This window comes from Sander lucioperca, chromosome 5 (assembly GCF_008315115.2).
Source record: "Sander lucioperca isolate FBNREF2018 chromosome 5, SLUC_FBN_1.2, whole genome shotgun sequence".
Lineage (NCBI taxonomy): Eukaryota > Metazoa > Chordata > Actinopteri > Perciformes > Percidae > Sander > Sander lucioperca.
Genome location: NC_050177.1, coordinates 28,157,199 through 28,180,455, shown reverse-complemented (window position 1 = coordinate 28,180,455; position 23,257 = coordinate 28,157,199). Strand labels below are relative to the sequence as shown.

General features: G+C 42.2%; 1 protein-coding gene across 1 annotated transcript in view; it reads right to left on the bottom strand.

The window, feature by feature from the left end:
- Nucleotides 1-23,257, bottom strand: part of LOC116057049 (NACHT, LRR and PYD domains-containing protein 12-like) — a gene marked incomplete at its 3' end in the record, with an annotated part of 36,588 nt that overhangs the window by 10,047 nt on the left and 3,284 nt on the right. The window contains exon 4 of the mRNA XM_031309477.2: nt 22,611-22,784. Coding sequence (XP_031165337.2) covers nt 22,611-22,784 — 174 coding nt within the window. The remainder of the gene's footprint in view (nt 1-22,610; nt 22,785-23,257) is intronic.

The window sequence follows — 23,257 nt, the reverse complement described above, 5'->3', positions numbered from 1 at the left end:
GATAGAAAAACACATTTATTGAAGATCACATGTTCAGTTAAAGACTCCCTGCATAACATAACTGTGAAAATATATAATTAAGATAAATATGTATATAAGCCTAATTATTAAAAATAAATGCCAATAATGACTTACTTTCTGACAGAAACACAATTAAAATCAATAAAAATATCCTTTATAATATTCTACTTTAATAAGATGCCACTGTTCTTCAGGAGGAGTTGGTTCTTTCAAATGTTTTGTTATGTTGCTGACTTCATAAAGTAAATTAAACCATTTCACAGCTGCTGCTTTGACCAATCAGCTCCCTAGTTCACTCAGAGCTGTGGAGATCTGCCAATGAGAGGCTAATAAATCACAAAAGGAGACATACAAGCAGGAATGTCTGTAGTAATAGTACAGTGTACTGTAGTAATATCCTACATACTGGTGTATTAGGGGACGTTTGATGAAACTAATAATAAGGTTATTGTATACCGGTGGCCATCTTTTCCAGGGAGTGGTCTGAGAGATCACTCACATCAGATTTTAAAACCAGGTGAAAACAGGACTATAGATATCCCAGAGTGCACCTGGACGACAGGCTACAGTGGGCTGGAAACACAGAGACCCTCTACAAGAAGACCACACACCCAATGAGACAACACTACTTCTAGTTTGTTGGAGGTTTCAGAACAACTCACCTCTGTCCTCTTAACATATTAATTTCCTGTTTCAATGCATATCGCTCCCTCTCCCATTTATGTCTCTCCATTTTAATTTGCTCCTTCTCCCAGTCCAATCTCTCCATTTTAATTTGCCTCTCCACTACAGTTTTTTTATTTATCTTTTTAAAGTAGTGGTGTCTCCTTGGACCAGACACTCTTCATGGACACACAGCTGGGTTCAGGTTCAGGTCCTGGTTCAGCAGGGTCTGGTCTCTCATGGGTCCTGTTAGAAAGAGAGGAAGACCACTTTTTAATCTCCAGAAACAGAAGCTGCTGGAGAAACTAGAAGCTATCAAGCAGAAAATAAAGTCTGAAGCTCTTCACTGAATGATTTCTGCTCTCTGCTCATCCTGCTCTGTCACTCATTCTCTTTCTGGGAGAACAGGAACATTGGAAAGACTCCAGGACTAATGTCATCTTTATGTACTCTAATGGAGACAAGACTCCATTATGACAATCAATCTCACCTTTCTGTCCTGTGTATGGAATGTAAAAACAGGATTTAAAGCTTTTTGGAGCTTTAGCATGAGTCTTTGAGGAGAAACTCTGTTTTACAGACCTGTCCATTAAATCAACTATCCATTAGTCCATCAAATCATTTGAGTGGTAGTCAACTAAGAATGTCTTTAATTAAAAGAGAGCAGATCTGGGCTCAGGTCCCTGATGTAAAAGCCTTCTTACTGCATTATATTCTAAATATTTACATGTTTAACTGTTGCCTGCCTCCTGAGTTTTGTGTTCTCCTTCCAATAAATGAGGATGTTTGTAGGCGCCTAAATGCAGTCATTTATGTTTTTATAATTCATACACGAGCTACCAGCTACCATAGTACCAGCTCATAGTGACGCAGTTACATATTAGTTGATTTAGTTAGAGAATAAAAGAGCTGAGTCATGTTGTCTCCACATCAGTCCTGTTAGTGAATAAACCAACCGACACTAACTGCTGCAGACAGCTTTCTGATCTTCAACACCCATCTTCAAACTCAGCCTTCATTTAGATCTCAAATACACAGCTGTAACAGCCTGGTCTCACAGAATCCCGTAAAATGATCACGAATTGTTAACAGCGCATTACGTGGTGGTGGCACGGAATGTGTGAAAAATCTGTGTGGCCACCATGGAAAAACAATGCCAATGTAAAGTTAATGAGAAGATGACGTAGCATTAAGAGCGACTACGGTAGCGAGTAGTATGTAAGGCTGATATTCCGCATAAGGAGGTTGGTTGGGTGGGGGAGGATGGGTTAAACACAGGACTTTCACCCAGGAGACCGGGGTTTATGTCCCGCATGTCAAGTTTCCTAAAGTCGCTTTCTTCTTTTCCGTCCCCTTCTTCCCGCGTGTCACAGAACCGCAAGCCCACCCACGACCTTTTCCTTAACTTAAGGAGCCGTGTTCATTTCACAGAATTCTGTGAGATCAGCTTGGCTGTAAAGTTTTCTGACTGCAGCCTCACGGTTGGGACAGACAGACGTATAAACACCTGGCAAAGTATTTAAAACCTCCTCTGTAGTAGTTCATTTTACAACATGGAGCTTTATCTTTAACACAAGAGTCCTGAACACTTTCTCAGGAAATAAGAAGTGAAGTAGAAACATTATATTTAACATTACAGAGCCAGAAACTAACCCTGAAGAGACCAAAGACTAACGTGTTGTTAAAGTACCAAACAGCTACTTACAGTTTCTTCAAACAGTCCAAAGAGTTGATGAAGAAGAGTTGATGAAGAAGAGGGTTACTCTCCACCTGGAGAGAAATCTATAATGCTAGAATATGATGTCTGTCTCTCTCTCTGCTAAAATATAAATTACCTAAATAACTTATTAACTCCCACTGCTCGCTGTAAATGATTATATTTCATTGGACAAGAACCTTGAACCTTTTCTCAGAAACATTAGAGTTGTGTTGTGTCTCACTTTATACACACACACACACACACACACACACACACACACACACACACACACACACCTTGAACCTTTGAACCTTAATGACTGTAGACACTGACTACTCATTACACAAGCTGAACATTTTTCCTAAAATATGAAATCCATCCCCCCTCTGTCTTCTTTCCTCACTGATACCAACAGTGAAGTCTTTCTCACACACACACACACACACACACACACACACACACACACACACACACACACACACACACACACACACACACACACACACACACACACACAAACACACAGACACACACACACACAAACACACACACACACACACACACACACACACACACACACACACACACACACACACACACACACACACACACAAACATATAAATGTTTAAAAATAACCAGGGCCGAGGGGACCGAGGAGGAGGCACTGGAGTCTGGGGAGCAGAGGAGTCGAAGAGGGGAAGGCTGGAAGAGTGAGAGGAGGCAGGACGGAGCAGAGGAGTGGAAGAGGGGAAGGCTGGAAAAGGGAGAGGAGGCAGGATGGAGCAGGGAGCCGTGAGGAGGGGACTGAATGGTGAGGCCAGCTGACTGGAGGCAACAGAGGGGTTTGGAGATGATGGCTGCAGGGGACAAACACAAAGAGAGGTAAGAGTCTCATAACGGACAGAGACAGGTAAGTACTAGGTTTTCTAGAGAGCTTGTAGAGAGTTTCACCTCGAGTGGCTGAGACTGAGAGGATGGAGTTCAAGAGAGGATGGTGAGTAATATTATCATATTAACAGCTTACCTCTTGTCAGCAGAGGGTTGCTCTCCTGTAAAGTCAATGAGGCCTTGATATGACCCATTGCTCTTAAAGGACACACAGCTGGGTTCAGGTATATATATATATATATATATATATATATATATATATATATATATATATATATATATATAAATAAGGGTGTGTGATGACAGCAATAGCCTTAGTACTGCTTTCAATTCACTGCTAGATTCTATTGGTTTCAGTCAGAGGGTGCATAAGGCCACGCACTGTTTTAACCACACCCTCGACCTTGTGCTAGAATATGGCATCAAAATTGACGATTTAATAGTATTTCCGCAGAATCCTTTATTATCAGACCATTTTTTAATAACTTTCGAATTCCTACTACCAGACTATACGAAATTAAATAAAAGTTTCTACACTAGATGCTTATCTGACAGTGCTATAGCTAAATTTAAGGAAGATATTCCAACAGCACTTAACTCAATGTCATGCCTTAATATAACAGAGGACTGTTATGTTAACTCTAGTCCCTCCCAACTTGATAACTTTGTAGATGCTGCTACGGCCTGCCTACGGACTACTTTAGACTCTGTTGCTCCTCTCAAAAAGAAGATGATGAAGGAAAGGAAACTAGCACCTTGGTATAACTCCCAAACTCGCAAATTAAAACAAATCTCACGAAAACTTGAAAGTAAATGGCGTTCCACCAAACTGGAAGAATCTCGTGTGGATTGGCAAGATAGTCTAAAAAATTATAGGAGGGCCCTCAGAAATGCCAGATCAGACTATTACTCAATACTAATAGAAGAAAATAAGAACAACCCAAGGTTTCTTTTCAGCACTGTAGCCAGGCTGACAAAGAGTCACAGCTCTGTTGAGCCATCTATTCCTATAGCTCTGAGCAGTGATGACTTCATGACCTTTTTTAATGATAAAATTATAACAATTAGAGAAAAAATTCATCACCTTCTGCCCACAGCTTCTAACGGCTCACCATTGGGCGCAGGAGGGCTAGAGAGAACGATAAGACCTGATACTTATTTAGACGGCTTTTATCCTTTAGACCTCCAACAATTAATGTTAACTACCTGTCTCTTAGACCCCATTCCAACGAGGCTACTTAAAGAAGCACTACCCGTGGTCAATACCACATTACTAGATACGATCAATATGTCCTTATTAATGGGTCACGTACCGCAGTCTTTTAAAGTAGCTGTGATAAAACCTATTCTGAAAAAACCCACCCTCGACCCTGAGGTCTTAGCCAACTATAGACCTATATCTAACCTCCCGTTTCTCTCCAAAATCCTTTAGAAGGTAGTCACTAATCAATTGTGTGACTTTCTGCATAGAAATAGTCTATTTGAGGACTTTCAGTCAGGATTTAGAATGCATCATAGCACAGAGACGGCACTGGTGAAAATCACTAACAACCTTCTAACTGCTGCTGACAAAGGACTTGTCTCCGTACTTGTCTTATTAGATATTAGTGCTGCATTCGACACTATTGACCATACCATCCTCTTACAGAGACTGGAACATTTAGTTGGCATTAAAGGAATCGCACTAAGCTGGTTTAAGTCCTATTTTTCTGAGCGATCCCAATTTGTTAATATTAACGATAAACCATCCAAATACGCTAAAGTTATCCATGGCGTTCCTCAAGGCTCAGTGCTTGGACCAATTCTATTCTCTTTATATATGCTTCCTCTAGGCAATATTATTAGGAAACACTCAATTAACTTTCACTGTTACGCAGACGACACCCAATTATATCTGTCAATCAAGCCAGACGAAAGCGGTCAGTTAGCTAAACTTCAAGCGTGCATTAAAGATATAAAATCCTGGATGACCCACAATTTTCTGATGTTAAACTCAAACAAAACGGAAGTTATTGTGCTGGGACCCAAGCACCACCGAACTTCATTATCTAAATATATAGCTACCCTAGATGGTATTGCCCTGGCCTCCAGCACTACTGTCAGAAATCTAGGAATCATTTTTGACCAGGATCTATCCTTTAACGCCCACTTAAAACAAACCTCAAGAACAGCCTTTTTCCATCTTCGTAACATTGCCAAAATCAGGAACATCCTGTCTCAAAACGATGCTGAAAAACTAGTCCATGCATTCGTTACTTCCCGGCTGGACTACTGTAATTCTTTACTATCAGGATGCTCAAATAAGTCCCTCAAGACCCTCCAGCTGATCCAGAATGCTGCAGCACGTGTTCTGACAAGAACTAACAAAAGAGATCACATTTCTCCTGTATTAGCTTCTCTGCATTGGCTTCCTGTAAAATCCAGGATTGAATTTAAAATCCTTCTCCTGACCTACAAAGCACTAAATGGTCAAGCACCATCATACATAGAAGAGCTCTTAGTACCTTATTGTCCCACTAGAGCACTACGCTCCCAGAACTCAGAGCTACTTGTGGTTCCTAGAGTCTCTAAAAGTAGAATGGGAGCCAGAGCCTTCAGCTACCAGGCTCCTCTCCTGTGGAACCAGCTCCCAACTTGGGTTCGGGGGGCCGACACCGTCGCCACATTTAAGAATAAACTGAAAACCATCATCTTTGATAAAGCTTATAGTTAGGGAGTGAGGAGTTGCAGCATAGTAGAGTAGAGTAGAGGGAGGCAGGAAGTACAAGCCCGTTCCGGCAGGGGAGAGTACGAGCCCGGTCCAGGGCCCCTCTCTTTAGCCTGCCTCTCTTAGTTATGCTATTATAACTCTAGACTGCTGTGGGAAGCTCCTTCCAAGGACACAATGAGCTGCTCCCTCTTCTCTCTTTTCACTTGTCTCCTTTTGTGTGCATCTTAGTCCCAGAATTGCCTGTTACTAACCTAGCTCTGGGGAGTTGTCTCCCCGGAGTCCCTTTGCTTCTTCTTCACCCAGAACATCGCCTTGGAATTGGGTGGCACCTACACCGGGGTCCTGGGTGCAGCTGACGCTATGGACTTACTACACCCTGCTACGCTCTACGTTTCCCCGCAGTGTCCGACTGCGTCCTGCCGCGTCCAACCGCGTCCACCCAGGCTGCTGTGCCACACTACACCCCGTAACGCCCTGCTGTGCCCTACTATGACATGAACTACTACGACTACCATTGTGATCACTGCTTCACTATCTTTATTATGACTATTATTGCCACCATTCACCACTCCCCCAACTGGTGCCGCCAGACACCGCCTACCAAGAGTCTGGGTCTGTCCGAGGTTTCTTCCTAACAAAAAAGGGAGTTTTTCCTCGCCACTGTCGCAATAGCTACTGCTAATGCTTGCTCTTGAGGCAACCACTGTAATAGTTGGGGCTTTGTAAACTACAGAGTTTGGTCTAGACCTACTCTATCTGTAAAGTGTCTCGAGATAACTCTTGTTATGATTTGATACTATAAATAAAATTGAATTGAATTGAATTGAATTACTCCAAGAGAGATCTTCCAACATTGATAGATGTTGTAGATATGAAAAAAACTGCTGTGTGTGTGTGTGTTTCGTGTGTGTGTGTGTGTGTTTCGTGTGTGTGTATGTCTGTTTTTCGTGTGTATGTGTGTGTGTGTGTGCGTGCGTGTGTTTCATGTGTATAATGGTACACAAGCACAAGAAAGTTGTAGGAGTGTGTGTATGGATGAATATTATACTCTTTCCTACATTTTGACCGTAAACAAAAAAAAAGTGTGACTAAGTTGAATAAATCACTCAAAATTCAAAGAAAGTAGTCACAATGAATGTTATGTGTTCAAATGCCATGTGTGATTTTGTGCGGTAGAGTGTTCGGGCATGGGAAAAATAGGTGTGGAGGGAAAAGGGGAGTGAACACAGATCCCCGGGCCAGAACGATGCAGGTACAGCCAGATGAGTATGGAGCAGCGGAGGACGCAGGAGGGCAGAGGACAGTGTGAGCCAGACATACCAACCAAGGCTAAGCATGCACAGACATACCATCAACATTTTTTACAAAATGTAACGTCTGTGTGTGTGTGTGTGTGTGTGTGTGTGTGTGTGTCAGTGCATGCATTTGTTTGTGTGTGTGTGTGTGTGGGTGTGTGTGTGTGTCAGTGCATGCATTTGTTTGTGTGTGTGTGTGTGTGTGTGTGTGTGTGTCAGTGCATGCATTTGTTTGTGTGTGTGTGTGTGTGTGTGTGTGTGTGTGTGTGTGTGGGTCTGTGTGTGTGTGTGTGTGTGTGTGGTGTGTGTGTGGTGTGTGTGTGTGTGTGTGTGTGTGTGTGTGTGTGTGTGTGGGTGGGTGGAGATGCATTGACCTTTGGGGTTTAGGCCCATTCACGCTTATTAGAGCTACTTCCTTAGCCTGTTGTAAGAGGAGCTCTTGCGTTTTTGAACCTTCCTTTTTTACAGCCCAGTCTTACCCTCTCTCTGGGCTCACAGTTATATGTATATCTTCTTCAGATAGTGTAAAGATACTTCATTCTTCCTCATTGGTTCATTTAAAAACACGCAATTTCCTGTCCCTGGTAATATCCGGTCTGAGGCACGCCCTCCTTCTGGAAGTTTCCGGAAGGATTGCGTCAGAAACATCTGGCAGATGTAAATCACGTTTTTGACAGCTTGTGACCTCTTGACCTGCAGGTCATCAATCAAACTTTATTACATGCTGCATATTTGAGTGACAGAAGCGGACCACTATATCTCTCTTATAGAGCTGCCTCCGGTGAGACACGACCTGCTTCAGCAACGGAGATTTACATCCAGACAGGATCTTTTTAACGGGGGAGACTATCTTCCCGTGTCTGGACAACTCTCTGCTGAGGAAGCTATAAGAGATGAACTGTGGGACGTTTGACAGGACTACCTTGGTGGCTGGTTGTGTCAGTGGTAGCACCTGAACAAACATTTCTCTCACGGTGATGCCTGCCTCGATGACTTGGTTCACCTTGTCCTCCCGGTCCAGGAAGATGACCACGGCGCCGTTCATCTGAGCGGCCGACATAATACTACCGTGCCCGACCTTTTCCCCCACAGCTAAACTAATGTCCTCCACGCTGCACGGGAAACTAGGACAGATCTTAATGCCATGTTTCCTGGTGAGCGTGGAGAACCCCTCTCCATTCACCATGGCGGCATCACACGCCGACCGGCGAGACGCCAGCAGGAGACAAAACCACCCAAATAAACCAAACTAACCACCAAAAACCAATTGAAATTATCAAAAACAACAAAAAGAAAAGTAAGAAAAACTACAAACACTGCAGCTCACTCACACACTCAGCTCCGACTCAGAGAGAGAGAGAGAGAGAGAGAGAGAGACAGAGAGACAGAGAGAGAGAGAGAGAGAGAGAGAGAGAGAGACAACTCTGCTAACAACAGCAGCTAACTCTACTAGTAACAGCTAACTTTGCTAACACAACAGCTAACTCTGCTAACACTACAGCTAACTTTGCTAACAACAGCTAACTCTGCTAACACAACAACTACATCTGCTAACACAACAGCTATCTCTGCTAACACTACAGCTAACTCTGCTAACAACAGCTGACTCTGCTAGCAACAGCTAACTCTGCACTCTGCTAACACAACAGCTAACTCTGCTAACACAACAGCTAACTCTACTAACACAACAGCTAACCCTGCTAACACAACAGCTAACTCTGCTAACACTACATCTACCTCTGCTAACAACAACTACCTCTGCTGACAACAGCTAACTCTGCTAACACTACATCTTTCTCTGCTAACAACAGCTAACTCTGCTAACACAATAGCTAACCCTGCTAACACTACAGCTAACTATGCTAACTACAGCTAACTCTGCTAACAACAGCTAACTCTGCTAACACTACAGCTAACTTTGCTAACAACAGCTAACTCTGATAACACAACAGCTAACTTTGCTAACAACAGCTAACTCTGCTAACACAACTGCTACCTCTGCTGAAACAACAGCTAACTGCTAACAACAGCTAACTCTGATAACACAACAGCTAACCATGCTAACACTACAGCTAACTTTGCTAACAACAGCTAACTCTGCTAACACAACGGCTACCTCTGCTAAAATAACAGCTAACTGCTAACAACAGCTAACTCTGATAACACAACAGCTAACCATGCTAACACTACAGCTAACTTTGCTAACAACAGCTAACTATGCTAACATAACGGCTACCTCTGCTAAAACAACAGCTAACTGCTAACAACAGCTAACTCTGCTAACACAACAACTACATCTGCTAACACAACAGCTATCTCTGCTAACACTACAGCTAACTCTGCTAACAACAGCTACCTCTGCTAACACAACAGCTAACTGCTAACACAACAGCTAACCCTGCTAACACTACAGCTAACTATGCTAACTACAGCTAACTCTGCTAACAACAGCTAACTCTGCTAACACTACATTTAACTTTGCTAACAGCTAACTCTGATAACACAACAGCTAACCATGCTAACACAACAGCTAACTCTGCTAACACTACATCTTTCTCTGCTAACAACAGCTAACTCTGCTAACAACAGCTACCTCTGCTAACAACAGCTAACTCTGATAACACAGCAGCTAACCATGCTAACACAACAGCTAACTCTGCTAACACCAGCTAACTAGGAAGAAAGTATGGCAGCCGGTGCAGCAGCACGGCGTGCTGTGGGAGAGTTTACACGAGAGTTTACTCGAATTAAACCGGAGATTTACCATACTGAAGATGGTAGAGTCACAGTCGAGGATGAGTTGCTGAACTTTATTATGATCAAAATGCCAACACTAAGTCACGATGATATTGTGTCGATAGTAACGAGCAGTTTCAGCTCCGAGCGGATTGAGTCTTCAAAGACAGTTTTGTCAGAACTCCTTCCACACAACAAGCGATGGATCTCCCACAGGGGACCAAAGAAGGACATTAACAATGTCAAAATGTGCCTCCAAGCGCTTAATGAGTGCGGTGAAGAGACCCCAAGATTTGTATCGCACTTCCTGGATGAATTACCCCCCGTCTCATTTGAACACATCGATGTTTCTGTGCTCCTCGGGAATATGCAGCAAATCAATGCTGACATTGACTACCTCAAAAGAACTATGGGAACTCAGGTAGCGGCCTGCAGGAGGTTTCTGTTAAACTCGACAGCCGGCTGACTGCTGTGGAGGGGCACTGTGGCCCGGACGCCACTTTTCCGGCTGCCTGCCTCTCTGCTGTGGAGATACAACCGGGCCCTGCGCCCAGTGCGCAGGTCTTCCCTCGACTGTGTTGGAGAAGCCGCCGGGTCCTGATCCTGCCCCCTGCACTACCTCTGGGGTTAATGATGGTTAACTGTACCGCCTAGCGGGACCGACGGCAGTCAGCCAGCCCAGTCTGTAGATCCAGCCCTGGGGCGAATGCAGACCCCCCCATGGAGCAAGGTGGTAAAGGATGGGCGCCGACTGAAGCAGGTACGACTGAAGCAGGTAACTGAGAACCCTGCTCATCGAATCCCTACACCTCGTACTGAGAAAACTTCAGCGAGGTATGTGAGAAAGAAAACCGGCATAGTCGGGACTGGTGTGGTTGGCAATATACTGGCTGTCAAAACAAAGATGGTAAAGGTATTTGCTACAAAGTTTGATCTCAGTGTAGATGCCAATACTCTCAGTGAATATTTAAAAATGAAGCTGGGTCGGGAAGTGACATGTAGTAAAATAGAGACGGCACAGAGTAGATTCAGCTCCTTCTGTATCTCTGCTGAATGTAATGATGTGGCAGAGCTGTACGACCCGCAGCTTTGGCCCACTGGGTCTTTTGTCCGATGTTACTCTGAGCCTCGTCGCCCTAGAGGAGCAGACGGAGGTCTGCCTGGTCCAGAGGATACCCCTCGCTCTCGAGATGAGGGGCTGCTGCACGGCAACGATGCTGGGGTACCTATTACATGTGTGGGCGAGGACGGGATGAAGGCCAGCTGCTCCACTGGGAGCAACTAAACACATTAGATGCGTGTTGTGTCTTACAACACTCGCGGATTGCGAGTAGGACATACTGTTACTGATAGATCAAGACGTCTGGTTGTGGACACAATACTGGACGAATGTGATATTCTGTGCCTGCAAGAAACCTGGCTGGCGAAACAAGATCTAGATAAGTTGAACACTATACACATGAACTTCCATGGGGCTGGAGAGTCCACTACCGACTTCAGCACGAGGCTGGTTCCAGGTAGGATAGCTGGTGGTGTAGCTATACTGTGGAACATCAAATATGACTCAATGGTGAAGGTGGTGCGTCTAAATGTTGACTGGGCCGTTGGACTAGAGTGTAACTGTAATGGAAAGAAATGTACTGTTTTAAATGTTTATACACCGTATGAATCATATGAGCATGAGGACGAATTTCTGAACAGTTTAGCTTTTATTCATTCATTCATAGAGGGTACCAGCTCATCCTGTGTCTATGTCATGGGTGATTTTAATTTTGACATCTCTGATAGCAAATCCTTGTTTGCAGCACACCTGCAGCAGTTCTGTAATGAGTCTAAATTAATTTTATGGAGTAAAGCTCTGTTGCCTGACACAAGTTTTACCTACGTTAGTGAAGCGTAGCACACAACATCTTTATTATTGTTATTAACTCTGCTAACAACAGCTACCTCTGCTAACAACAGCTAACTCTGCTAACACAACAGCTAACCGGCAATTTCCACTGGATGCGGAACGTCTGCGGAACGTCTCCGGAACGACGACGGAGTCATTAGGTTTCCATTAAAGTCAATGTGTGTATTTCCACTGACTGCAGAACGTCTGCGTCCCGACTCCGTCCCAGCTCCGTCAGTCCGCAGCCCTCCGGAGCAGATACGCAGAGCTTCTATTTTTGACGGACGACGGAGAGCTCCGCAGCAATTCAGCACAATTCAGATTGATTCAGATACTTATAAATCACTGGACTATACATTTTTTGTAGACATAGTAGGCTATTGCCATATTTCAACATTTTTCTGCGTGACTGTGGCCTACCAATAGCTCAAGCCTGTCCTAAAGTGATTGTAGCTAAAGCTAATTAGCAGCAAGATGCCTCCCTTCTCCATGGAGGACTACTACAAACTCCTTCAGAAGATTATTATTCTGGAAACCAAACTTCAACGGTTAGAAGTAAACCTGGAAGTGAACGGATCATTTGGGAATGACACCACTTTACCATTGACCCAAAACAATGGACAGAAGCATGCCAACACACGGCTAACTAGCACCAGCAAGACTACGGACAAACAGGAGGGCTGTGGAATAAGTAACAAATCAACAAGTGATAGTCCTCCCTGGAACTCTTTTGGTGCAAAGCCTAATAGTAAATCCTTTTCCTGGAAAGGATGACTAACGGGCAGAGCACAGCGCCCTGAGATTTGTGATATGAACGGCTGGCCTGCATTACCATCCAGGCAGAGCGCCTCTTCTACCCCTGTACTCAGTAGGACACAGCCGTGGAGAGCTGCAAAAGGGAGAATTAGCAACAAAATGCCTCCCCAACAACTGAGTGTGCAACTGGATAACAGATTTGTTCCTCTGCTGCAGGACCCTGGACATGACCTGGATTGCGTCTCACCGTCACACAGCAGGGTAAGGACTGAGAGCAATTCAAAAAGTAAAAAGCTACAGGGAAAGCTAACGACTGGGCACCAAACTCTGATTGTGGGTGACTCTGCTGTAAAAGACATAAAAAGCAGTAAAAACACCAAAATTCTCTGTTTTCCCAAAGACAAGGTGTCTGACTTAGCCCAAAGAATCCCGGATATCATGGCAGCACACCCAACTGTGAAAAACATTATACTTCATATAGGGTCACATGATGTTGTAAAGCAACAGTCTGAAGTGCTGAATCGTGACTTTATGAATCTGCTGAACACAGTCAGCTCCCTAACCGCGAAGGTGTTTATCAGTGGCCCTATACCGCCAGTCAGAATAGGAGCTGAGAGATTCAGCAGACTGTTGGCACTGAACAAATGGCTTTCAACTGCATGTACCGTCCACTGTCTGCGGTTCATTGACAATTTTAACATTCTTTGGGACTGCAGACATCTTTTTAAAGCAGATGGACTTTTCCTTAACAAGCCAGGAGTAAAGCTGTTCACCTCTAGCCTACATTACTTTCTGCACCACACATCTGCTCCCTCGGCCAAGGACACAGGACAAGATAAATCAACACAAACAGAACAAGAGGAAGACACAACAAAGTGTGGCAGTGATCCACCACAGCCCCCACCTGAGCAAAGATTTGACCATGGAGGACCTCAGAGCGGAGACGAGAAATCTCAACCCCCTTCACCCGTCCAACACTCCTCAAACCCCCGTACCAACACCGACGCCCTTGAGGATCCATCGCTCTCCCCATTCACCCTTTCCCTTGTTTCCCCCTGCCACATGTTGGGGTTCACTGACCGGATGGAGCAGCTGGTAGATGCTGGAACCAAGTTTACCCCACTACCTTCTCCCATCACTGGCCCCCAGCATCAACCACTGACAGTAAAACGCCAGGCACCTCTGTCCCCTCCAGGACGGCAGCTAACTCCTTCTCAACAGACTGATAAGTATGCTTGTGTACAGAATGAAACAAGCTTTAACTGATATGTGCTGGGCCTAGGCTGCATGCCTAGTGGCACTCATGACTCTTTCCAGGACAAGCCTGGGCCCTGTGTATTCAATTCTTCGTCAATCTATGTTGTGATAGCGGAGTCACCATTCTTTTTCTATTACCTAAGTAAGAAAAAGAAGCACTTAACTGCCAACTTAGCAAATTTAGCATCCATTCCTCGTCAGCCACAGCCTGTCCCAAAAAATGAGACAGATAACTATTTTAACACACTAACACTAGCCTTACTAAACGTCAGGTCTTTGGCGGGTAAATCATTTTTAATCAATGATTTTATTATTAAACACAATCTTGATTTTATGTTTTTAACTGAAACCTGGTTAGACCATAATAACAGTGATGCTGTTCTCATTGAGTCAGCTCCCCCTAACTTCAGTTTTATGAGTGAGAATAGAGCGAATAAGAAAGGAGGTGGAGTCGCCATTTTGTTTAACGACTCGTTCCAATGTACTCAAATAGCTTATGGAAACTTTGCTTCTTTTGAATATGTGGCTCTTCAGCTAAGGTCCCCCTCTCGACCTTTATTTCTAATTATCTACAGGCCACCTAAATACTGTGCATCCTTCTTTGACGACTTTAGTGGACTGCTGTCTTTAATCTGTATTAACTTTGACTGTGTAGTTATTGCTGGTGATTTCAACATTCATGTTGACAACCCCCAGGATAGAGGGACCAAAGAACTGTGTTGTATTTTTGAGAACTATGGACTGACTCAGCATGTGACGGAGCCCACACACAACATGGGGCACACTCTGGACTTGATTATCTCGAAGGGTTTGAACATTTCCAAGGTTGTGGTGACTGATGCTGCTCTCTCTGATCATTCCTGTGTTTTCTTCAATGGCACTATCTCTGTGCAAAAAAGTGTCCAAACAAAGTTAATAAGAAAACGGTATATCACTGACAACACCAGTGAAACATTCATTCAGCTTTTCTCGTCCACGCCCACCCTCACTGGGGTCTCAGTCACTGAGCTTGTAGACAATTTCAATTGTAAAATTACAAATGTTATTGATGCCATTGCTCCCATTAAGGTAAAAACTCTCTCTGATAAGAAAAGATCTCCATGGAGAAATGCCATACTGGTAAGAACAGAAAAAAGAGAGTGTCGAAAAGCAGAACGCAGGTGGCGAAAAACTAATCTCCAGGTCCACTACAACACTTTTAAAGAGAGACTTCGCATTTATAATTTGGAACTGAGGAATGCAAGGCGGTCCTTCTTCTCGGACATTATTGCCAAAAACAATAATAATTCACGTGCTTTGTTTGCTACTGTCGATAGGTTAACAAACCCTCCAGTACCAGTAGCATCTGAACTTTTATCCACCAAGGCCTGTAATGATTTTGCCACCTTCTTCAATGACAAAATTCAGAAAATTAGACAGTCAGTGCTTCCATATCGAGTACAGGGTATGTGTTGTCACAGTGTCCAGGCAAAACACATTCCAATATGACCCAATTTCATATGATTAACCGTAAAAACCTGGAGGACATTATACAACATCTGAAAACCTCCTCCTTCTGCCTTGATATTCTACCAACGGGCCTTTTCAAAAATGTTGCAAACTGTTTGGCTCCAGATCTTCTACAGATTGTAAACACGTCTCTTCTCTCAGGTATCTTCCCACAGGCCCTGAAAACTGCAGTCATTAAGCCACTCTTAAAAAAGAACAATCTAGACACGTCACTAATGAGCAACTATAGGCCGATATCAAACCTTCCATTTTTAAGTAAAATCATTGAAAAAACGGTTTCTCAACAACTGACCCTTTTCTTGTCACTAAACAACAGTTTTGATGCCTTCCAGTCAGGTTTTCGACCACACCACAGCACTGAGACAGCTCTTGTTAAAGTCTTTAATGACATCCACTTAAACACAGATAGTGGCAAAATTTCAGTCTTGGTATTACTTGATCTCAGTGCTGCATTTGATACGGTCGACCATGACATATTACTAGACCGATTGGAAAACTGGGTTGGCATTTCTGGCTCAGTACTAAAGTGGTTTGAGTCTTATTTAAAGAATAGGGACTACTTTGTGTCTATAGGGAATTATACATCTGAGCATACAAATATGACGTGCGGAGTTCCCCAAGGCTCCGTTCTGGGGCCTCTCCTGTTTAACATCTACATGCTTCCACTGGCTCAAATTATGAAAAAAAAACAAAATAAGCTACCATAGTTATGCGGATGACACACAACTTTATATAACATTATCGCCAGGGGACTATAGTCCAATACAACAACTGACTAAGTGCATTGAGAAAATTAACGACTGGATGTGCCAGAACTTTCTTAAATTAAATGAAGAAAAAACTGAGGTGGTTGTTTTTGGAGCAAAAGAGGAACAATTAAAAGTCAGCACTCAGCTTCAAACGATAATGTTAAAAACAACAGACAAAGCCAGAAATCTTGGTGTAGTCATGGACTCAGACCTGAATTTTAACAGCCACATTAAGACAATTACAAAGTCAGCCTATTACCACCTTAAAAATATATCGAGGGTTAAAGGACTTATGTCTCAGCAGGACTTGGAAAAACTTATCCATGCTTTTATCTTCAGTAGACTAGACTACTGTAACGGTGTCTTTACAGGTCTCCCTAAAAAATCAATCAGACAGCTGCAGCTGATTCAGAACGCTGCTGCTCGAGTCCTCACTAAGACCAAGAAAGTGGATCACGCCAGTACTGAAGTCTCTACACTGGCTTCCAGTGCCTCAAAGAATTGATTTCAAAATACTTTTGTTGGTTTATAAATCACTAAACGGTTTAGGGCCTAAATACATTTCTGATCTGCTAGTACAGTATGACCCACCCAGACCTCTCAGGTGGTCTGGGACAGGTCTGCTTGTTGTCCCTAGAGTCAGAACTAAACAGGGGGAAGCAGCATTTAGTTTCTATGCTCCACATATCTGGAACAAACTCCCAGAAAACTGCAGGTCTGCCGCAACTCTCAGTTCTTTTAAATCAAGGCTGAAGACCTATCTATTTCATGTTGCCTTTCTTTAAATAACTGTTCATTTGTTATATTACAAGTGACATTCTCTTACAGAAACGGGCATATATCTGATTAATTCTCTGACACAGCATGGCAAGGGAATAACAGAAGAGTCAGACGTCGGGCTGATCAAGAGTTAGAAGAAGAAAACTAACTAAAATTAGGCAGAAGGCCTAAATACAAATAGACTAACATACTCCAAGGGGGTCCCTGTCTATTTAGAGACAGACTGCAGAAGGAAATAAGATAGTTTAAGAACAAGTTCTTGACTACTGAAAGGTTTTTGTCTGCAGGGCTGTACGGGGTTTTTACAAGGTTTGCCGAAAAAAGAACCGAGCCTTGTGGTGACGATCACATTGTAAGAAAAAAGTATACTAGCTTCTGTTATTATGAGTAATGAAAGCTCAAAGCCGTGCGAAGCATCTGGGCCCATTGTGGGTGAGATGGTTGGAAAAATATGGACCTGACTGCTTGAGATGTTTGTCATATTGGTAAAAATGGAACACTAAGTACAAACAAAGACTGAAGTTGCATTGTTGACACTGTATAACAATCTATATAAGCATATAAAGAGAAATTCCTATTTTATCTGCTTTTATATATTTAACTGTTTTAATTGCTCTTTAATGTTTCATTTCTCATACTGCACTGTAACTTTTATTCTTGTATTTTATCTGTTTTAAATTTTGTATTCTGTTTTCATGTAAAGCACTTTGAATTGCCCTGTTGCTGAAATGTGCTCTACAAATAAAGCTGCCTTGCCTAGCTAACTGCTAACAACAGCTAACTCTGATAACACAGCAGCTAACCATGCTAACACAACGGCTACCTCTGCTAAATCAACAGCTAACTGCTAACAACAGCTAACTCTGCTAACACTACAGCTAACTTTGCTAACAACAGCTACCTCTGCTAACAACAGCTAACTCTGCTAACAACAGCTAACTCTGCTAACACTACATATTTCTCTGCTAACAAAACAGCTAAATCTGCTAACACAACAGCTAACTTTGCTAACAACCACCATCTCTGGTAACAACAGCTAACTCTGCTAACACAACAGCTAACTGTACAAACACAACAGCTAACTCTTCTAACACTACACCTAACTCTGCTAACAACAGCTAACTCTGCTAACACTACACCTAACTCTGCTAACAAAACAGCTAACTCTGCTAACTCTGCTAACACTACATCTTTCTCTGCTAACAACAGCTAACTCTGCTAACACTACACCTAACTCTGCTAAACACAGCTAACTCTGGTAACAACAGCTAACTCTGCTAACACTACAGCTAACTCTGCTAACACAACAGCTAATCCTGCTAACACTACATCTTTCTCTGCTAACAACAGCTAACTCTGCTAACACTACATCTAAGTCTGCTAACAACAGCTACCTCTGCTAACAACATTTAACTCTGCTAACAACAGCTAACTCTGATAACACAGCAGCTAACCATGCTAACACAATGGCTACCTCTACTAAATCAACAGCTAACCCTGATAACACTACATCTAACTCCACTAACAACAGCTAACTCTGCTAACACCAGCTAACTCTGCTAACACAACAGCTAACACTGCTAACACTGAGGCTAACTCTGCTAACAACAGGTACCTCTGCTAACAACAGCTAACTCTGATAACACAGCAGCTAACCATGCTAACACAACGGTCTAACAAAGTGTCCGTGAAAACCAGCGTACGCAACATTTCTACATCAGGCCCCTGGTGTAGACCTGGCTCTGTCCCTCACTGTCCCCCAAACTACAGAGAAATCATACTGTCATCCCCACTGTCCCCCAAACTACAGAGAAATCATGCTGTCATCCTCACTGTCCCCCAAACTACAGAGAAATCATGCTGTCATCAGTCAAACTCCCTGCTGTTAACAGAGGGAGGGACTCAGGAGGGATTATTATCTGGTAAAAAGAAGAAATATCAAAGAACATCACCCCTATAAAATATTAACACTCACACACACACACACACACACACACACACACACACACACACACACAAACAAATTTTTGTTTCACTATCTTTGTGGGGACCCGTCATTGACATAATGCATTCCCTAGCCCCTTACCCTAACCTTAACCATCACCACTAAATGCCTAACCTTAACCCTTACCCTCACCCTAACCATAACCTAATTCTAACCCTAATCCTAAAACCTCAAGGGCAAGCAATTCAGACAGTATTTTACACCTTCAAATGTTTTATTTTTTTAGGATAAATAATGTTTTTAATATTGGGCTAATAATTTAAATCATATTGTGATGCCAGGCTATTTATTTACTTACATAACTATATATAAATGTATTTTATTTATTTTGTAATGTCTTTGGGAGAGAGACCGGGGTAGTTGTGGAGTTGACCTTTTATTCAAAGTTTTAATCTCCCGCTGTCCATCAGTTTTAACCTGTTTAATATCCTGCATTTTTGTATAACTGAACCCGGCTTTTTTAAGGAGATTTTAAGTGTTTTATTTACACCAGTGGTCCTCTTGTGCCCGTGCCCCTCTAACCATAACCTAATTCTAACCCTAATCCTAAAACCAAGTCTTAACCCTCAAACAGACCTTTAACCTTGGGGGGTCCAGCATTCTGGCCCCACAAGGCTGTGCAGACCCCACAAGTACACTGGACTCCCCGGTTTTTGGACCCCACAAATATAGTAAAACAAGCACACACACACACACACACACACACACACACACACACACACTCACACAGACACACACACACACACACACACACACAGAGCTGTGGTGCCAGTAAAGCCAGTAAAGTTAAGTGTATTTACACATTTCAAAACTCCACGCAGACTGGGTTCACTATGCCCTATTGCCTGACTGACAGGCTGAGGTGGTCAGTCCCCCCCTCCTCTGTTACAGGCAGGCACCACTGTGTTCACTATGCCCTATTGCCAGACTGACTGATGTGAATAACCTGATTTCTCTGTGTGCCATGTAGCCTAAACATCATATCCTGAATATGATCAAAAACAGGATAATCCTCATAACTGGAATATTCACGTCCATGTAAACACATATGATACCAACAACATGCTAGATCCGTGGGTTCAGAGATAGCAGCGTCCATAGCAACCAGCAGTTTATCTACAGCAGTGGAGGGCTGTGTATTTTACACCTGGGCCTTCAGTACTGTTGCATCAAAAGACAGTAAATAACATAAGCATTCACCCTTTCAACTTCTTTACAAGATAAAACACCAGCAGGGGGCTAGAAAGTGCATGCATTGTAGAACCCATCATTGGCTTGCGTTTCCCTGGGGAACATTTAAACTGGTGCACCTTCGTGTGAACATGTGGTGTAAAATGTTTGGTGAAAAAGTATTTCACCGAAATCCCTTCATGAAAGAGGGAACTCTCATTCAGCTCATTCGAGAAAAATGGCTATTTATGATGTGGTTACCATGACTACAATGAAATGATATATTTAATTTGAAAATGTCCTTTAATTAATGAATATTTCTTTTTTGTGTTTTTGCCTTTAAAAGGTTATCAATTTAACATACTACTACTGATAGCTACAATCTACTACTACTACTAGTAGTACTAACTAACTAAGTACAATCTTCAACTACTACTACTACCACTACTACTACTACTACTAATTAACTAACTAACTACTACTACTACTACTAACAAACTACAATCTTCTACTACTATTGCTAGCTACAATCTTCTACTACTACTACTACTACTACTACTAACTAACTAACTAACTAACTAACTAACTACTACTACTAACTAACTAACTAACTAACTACTACTACTACTACTACTACTACTAACTACAATCTTCTACTACTACTACTAACTAACTACTACTACTACTATTACTACTAACTAACTACAATCTTCTACTACTATTGCTAGCTACAATCTTCTACTACTACTACTACTACTACTACTAACTAACTAACTAACTACTACTACTACTACTAACTAACTAACTACTACTACTAACTAACTACAATCTTCTACTACTACTACCACTACTACTAACTAACTACTACTAACTAACTACAATCTTCTACTACTATTGCTAGCTACAATCTTCTACTACTACTACTACTACTACTAGCTACAATCTTCTACTACTACTACTACTACTACTACTACTACTAACTACAATCTTCTACTACTACTGCTACTACTACTACTACTAGGACATTACCGTGTGGAATAACGTGATTTAACACAAGACTCAACACCTAGAGACACCTAATACACTACTGCAGAGACATGAACACACGCTGACTGAAGCATCACTTTCACACAGTATGACAGGATGCTGCATCACATGAAGTCAAAATGAATGGAATTACCAAAGAAACCAAAACAAACCCACAACAACCGGTCATATTTACTCATACGGTGACCACAAAGCAATCAATAACACAAATTACACAATCAGCGATCAACAGGCCTCCCCACAAATTCCAGCCAAGCAGCGGGGGGCTTAACACACACGTCACTACGCACACACAAAGGCCCAGCAGCCACTGTCACTGCTCAAATCTTTAACACCTAAAGCAAGCAGTAATAGCTATAAAATCATTTCACTAAAATGCTGAAAAATCCATTAAACTTACCAAAAGCTGCTCATCATGTGAACAAAAAACTACATCCACCTTTCTTTCATTAACTTTACATCTAAAAATGTAAACAAACTTGCAGCATATACAATATATAAAATACATATATGAAATTGATAAATATATATATTTATTTTAGAAATGAATATATAGGCCTTTAATTATGAAAATATAACAATCTCTTGGCCAGCAGAGAAGGACTTGCTGGCCCTGACGGCCCACCTCTCAAATACAGATTGAGTCATAACAATGAATATTCTGATTAATAGTGGATGGCTTGTGGGTGAAATAACGTATAAACAATGAGGGAAATATAACTAAACATAGCAGAGAGCAGAACAGACTATGTGTAAATTTACACATTGTTATCATTAGATGAGTGTCTCAAAAGAAAGTATGCACAGTGCGAACAGGATTACGGCTGCTGACGCCACTGCCACACTATCATTTACAGAGACCCAACAATTCCCCCAAGAGCAAGCATTTGGTGCCACAGTGGACCTTTCTCTGTAGAGAAACATCAACATTACATCACTCTCACACACACATATATTGTGTTTGCACCGCAGGGACAAGGAAAAAGGTTTTTGAACTTGGAGTCTGTACTCTCCCAGCACAAGAGGAACTTTGTACAATAATTAGTCTAGACATCAGTGTACGTCTCTGATCGTTCACATGAGCCATGCAGCACCCGCAACTGACATTTTAAACAGCTAGCTAACTAGTCTGCTAAAAGAGTAGATTAATGGTTCATCCATACACTCTTCTCACAGCGTAGAAAGCACATTGCTTTGTGCTAAGCTAGGCTAAACCTGTCCTGGACCTTTCTGTCAAGTTGAAACTGATTTGATCACGGGAAAGAGGAAAAAAGGATGTTTCTTAAAACCACGGACAGTTCTTTTAACATACAGAGATGTGTCCAAACTACATCAATTATTAACAAGAGGGAGTTATCATTTTAGTTCCTGGAGATGTTCTCCTTTAAACCTTCCTACACAAATATCTCCTTTTTGTTCATCAGTGTTTGTACCTGAGAGTGTCCAGTCTCCAGAGAGGATCCTTCAGTCCTGCTGACAGTAGCTTCACTCCTGAGTCTCCTGGATGATTGTAGCTCAGGTCCAGCTCTCTCAGATGGGAGGGGTTGGAGCTCAGAGCTGAGACCAGAGAAGAACAGCCTTCCTCTGAGATCAGACAGCCTGACAGACTGCAAATACACAGAACCACACACAGGAACCCTCTGTCAACACATGGAGCCATGTTTGTTTCATGTTTGTTTGTTGTCCAGGTACATTTTGGTCCAGATTTAGAATACACATTTAAAATCATCGGTTCTATTTAATTATTTAACAACAAAAGTTAACAATGAAAACTCCTCATGGAAGGTAACTCTGAGTCTAGAAATGAATAAATATATAATTAATAACTACTGCCGAAGATTATCGTATCAGCAGAAACAAAGCTACATGTCAGCTGTTTTATCAACTAAAGTTAATCAGATTTTCAGTATAACATGATATTAAAATATAAATGATTTCTGGATCTCAGCCACAGTTCATATTTCCTTCTTTATAAAGTGATTCTAAATCAGAATGAAATACTTTGGAAGCATTCACATTTTTTGAATGTTTCCAAAGTATTTTTCAATACTGTGTTTCCAAAGATTATTGTTGATCTGAC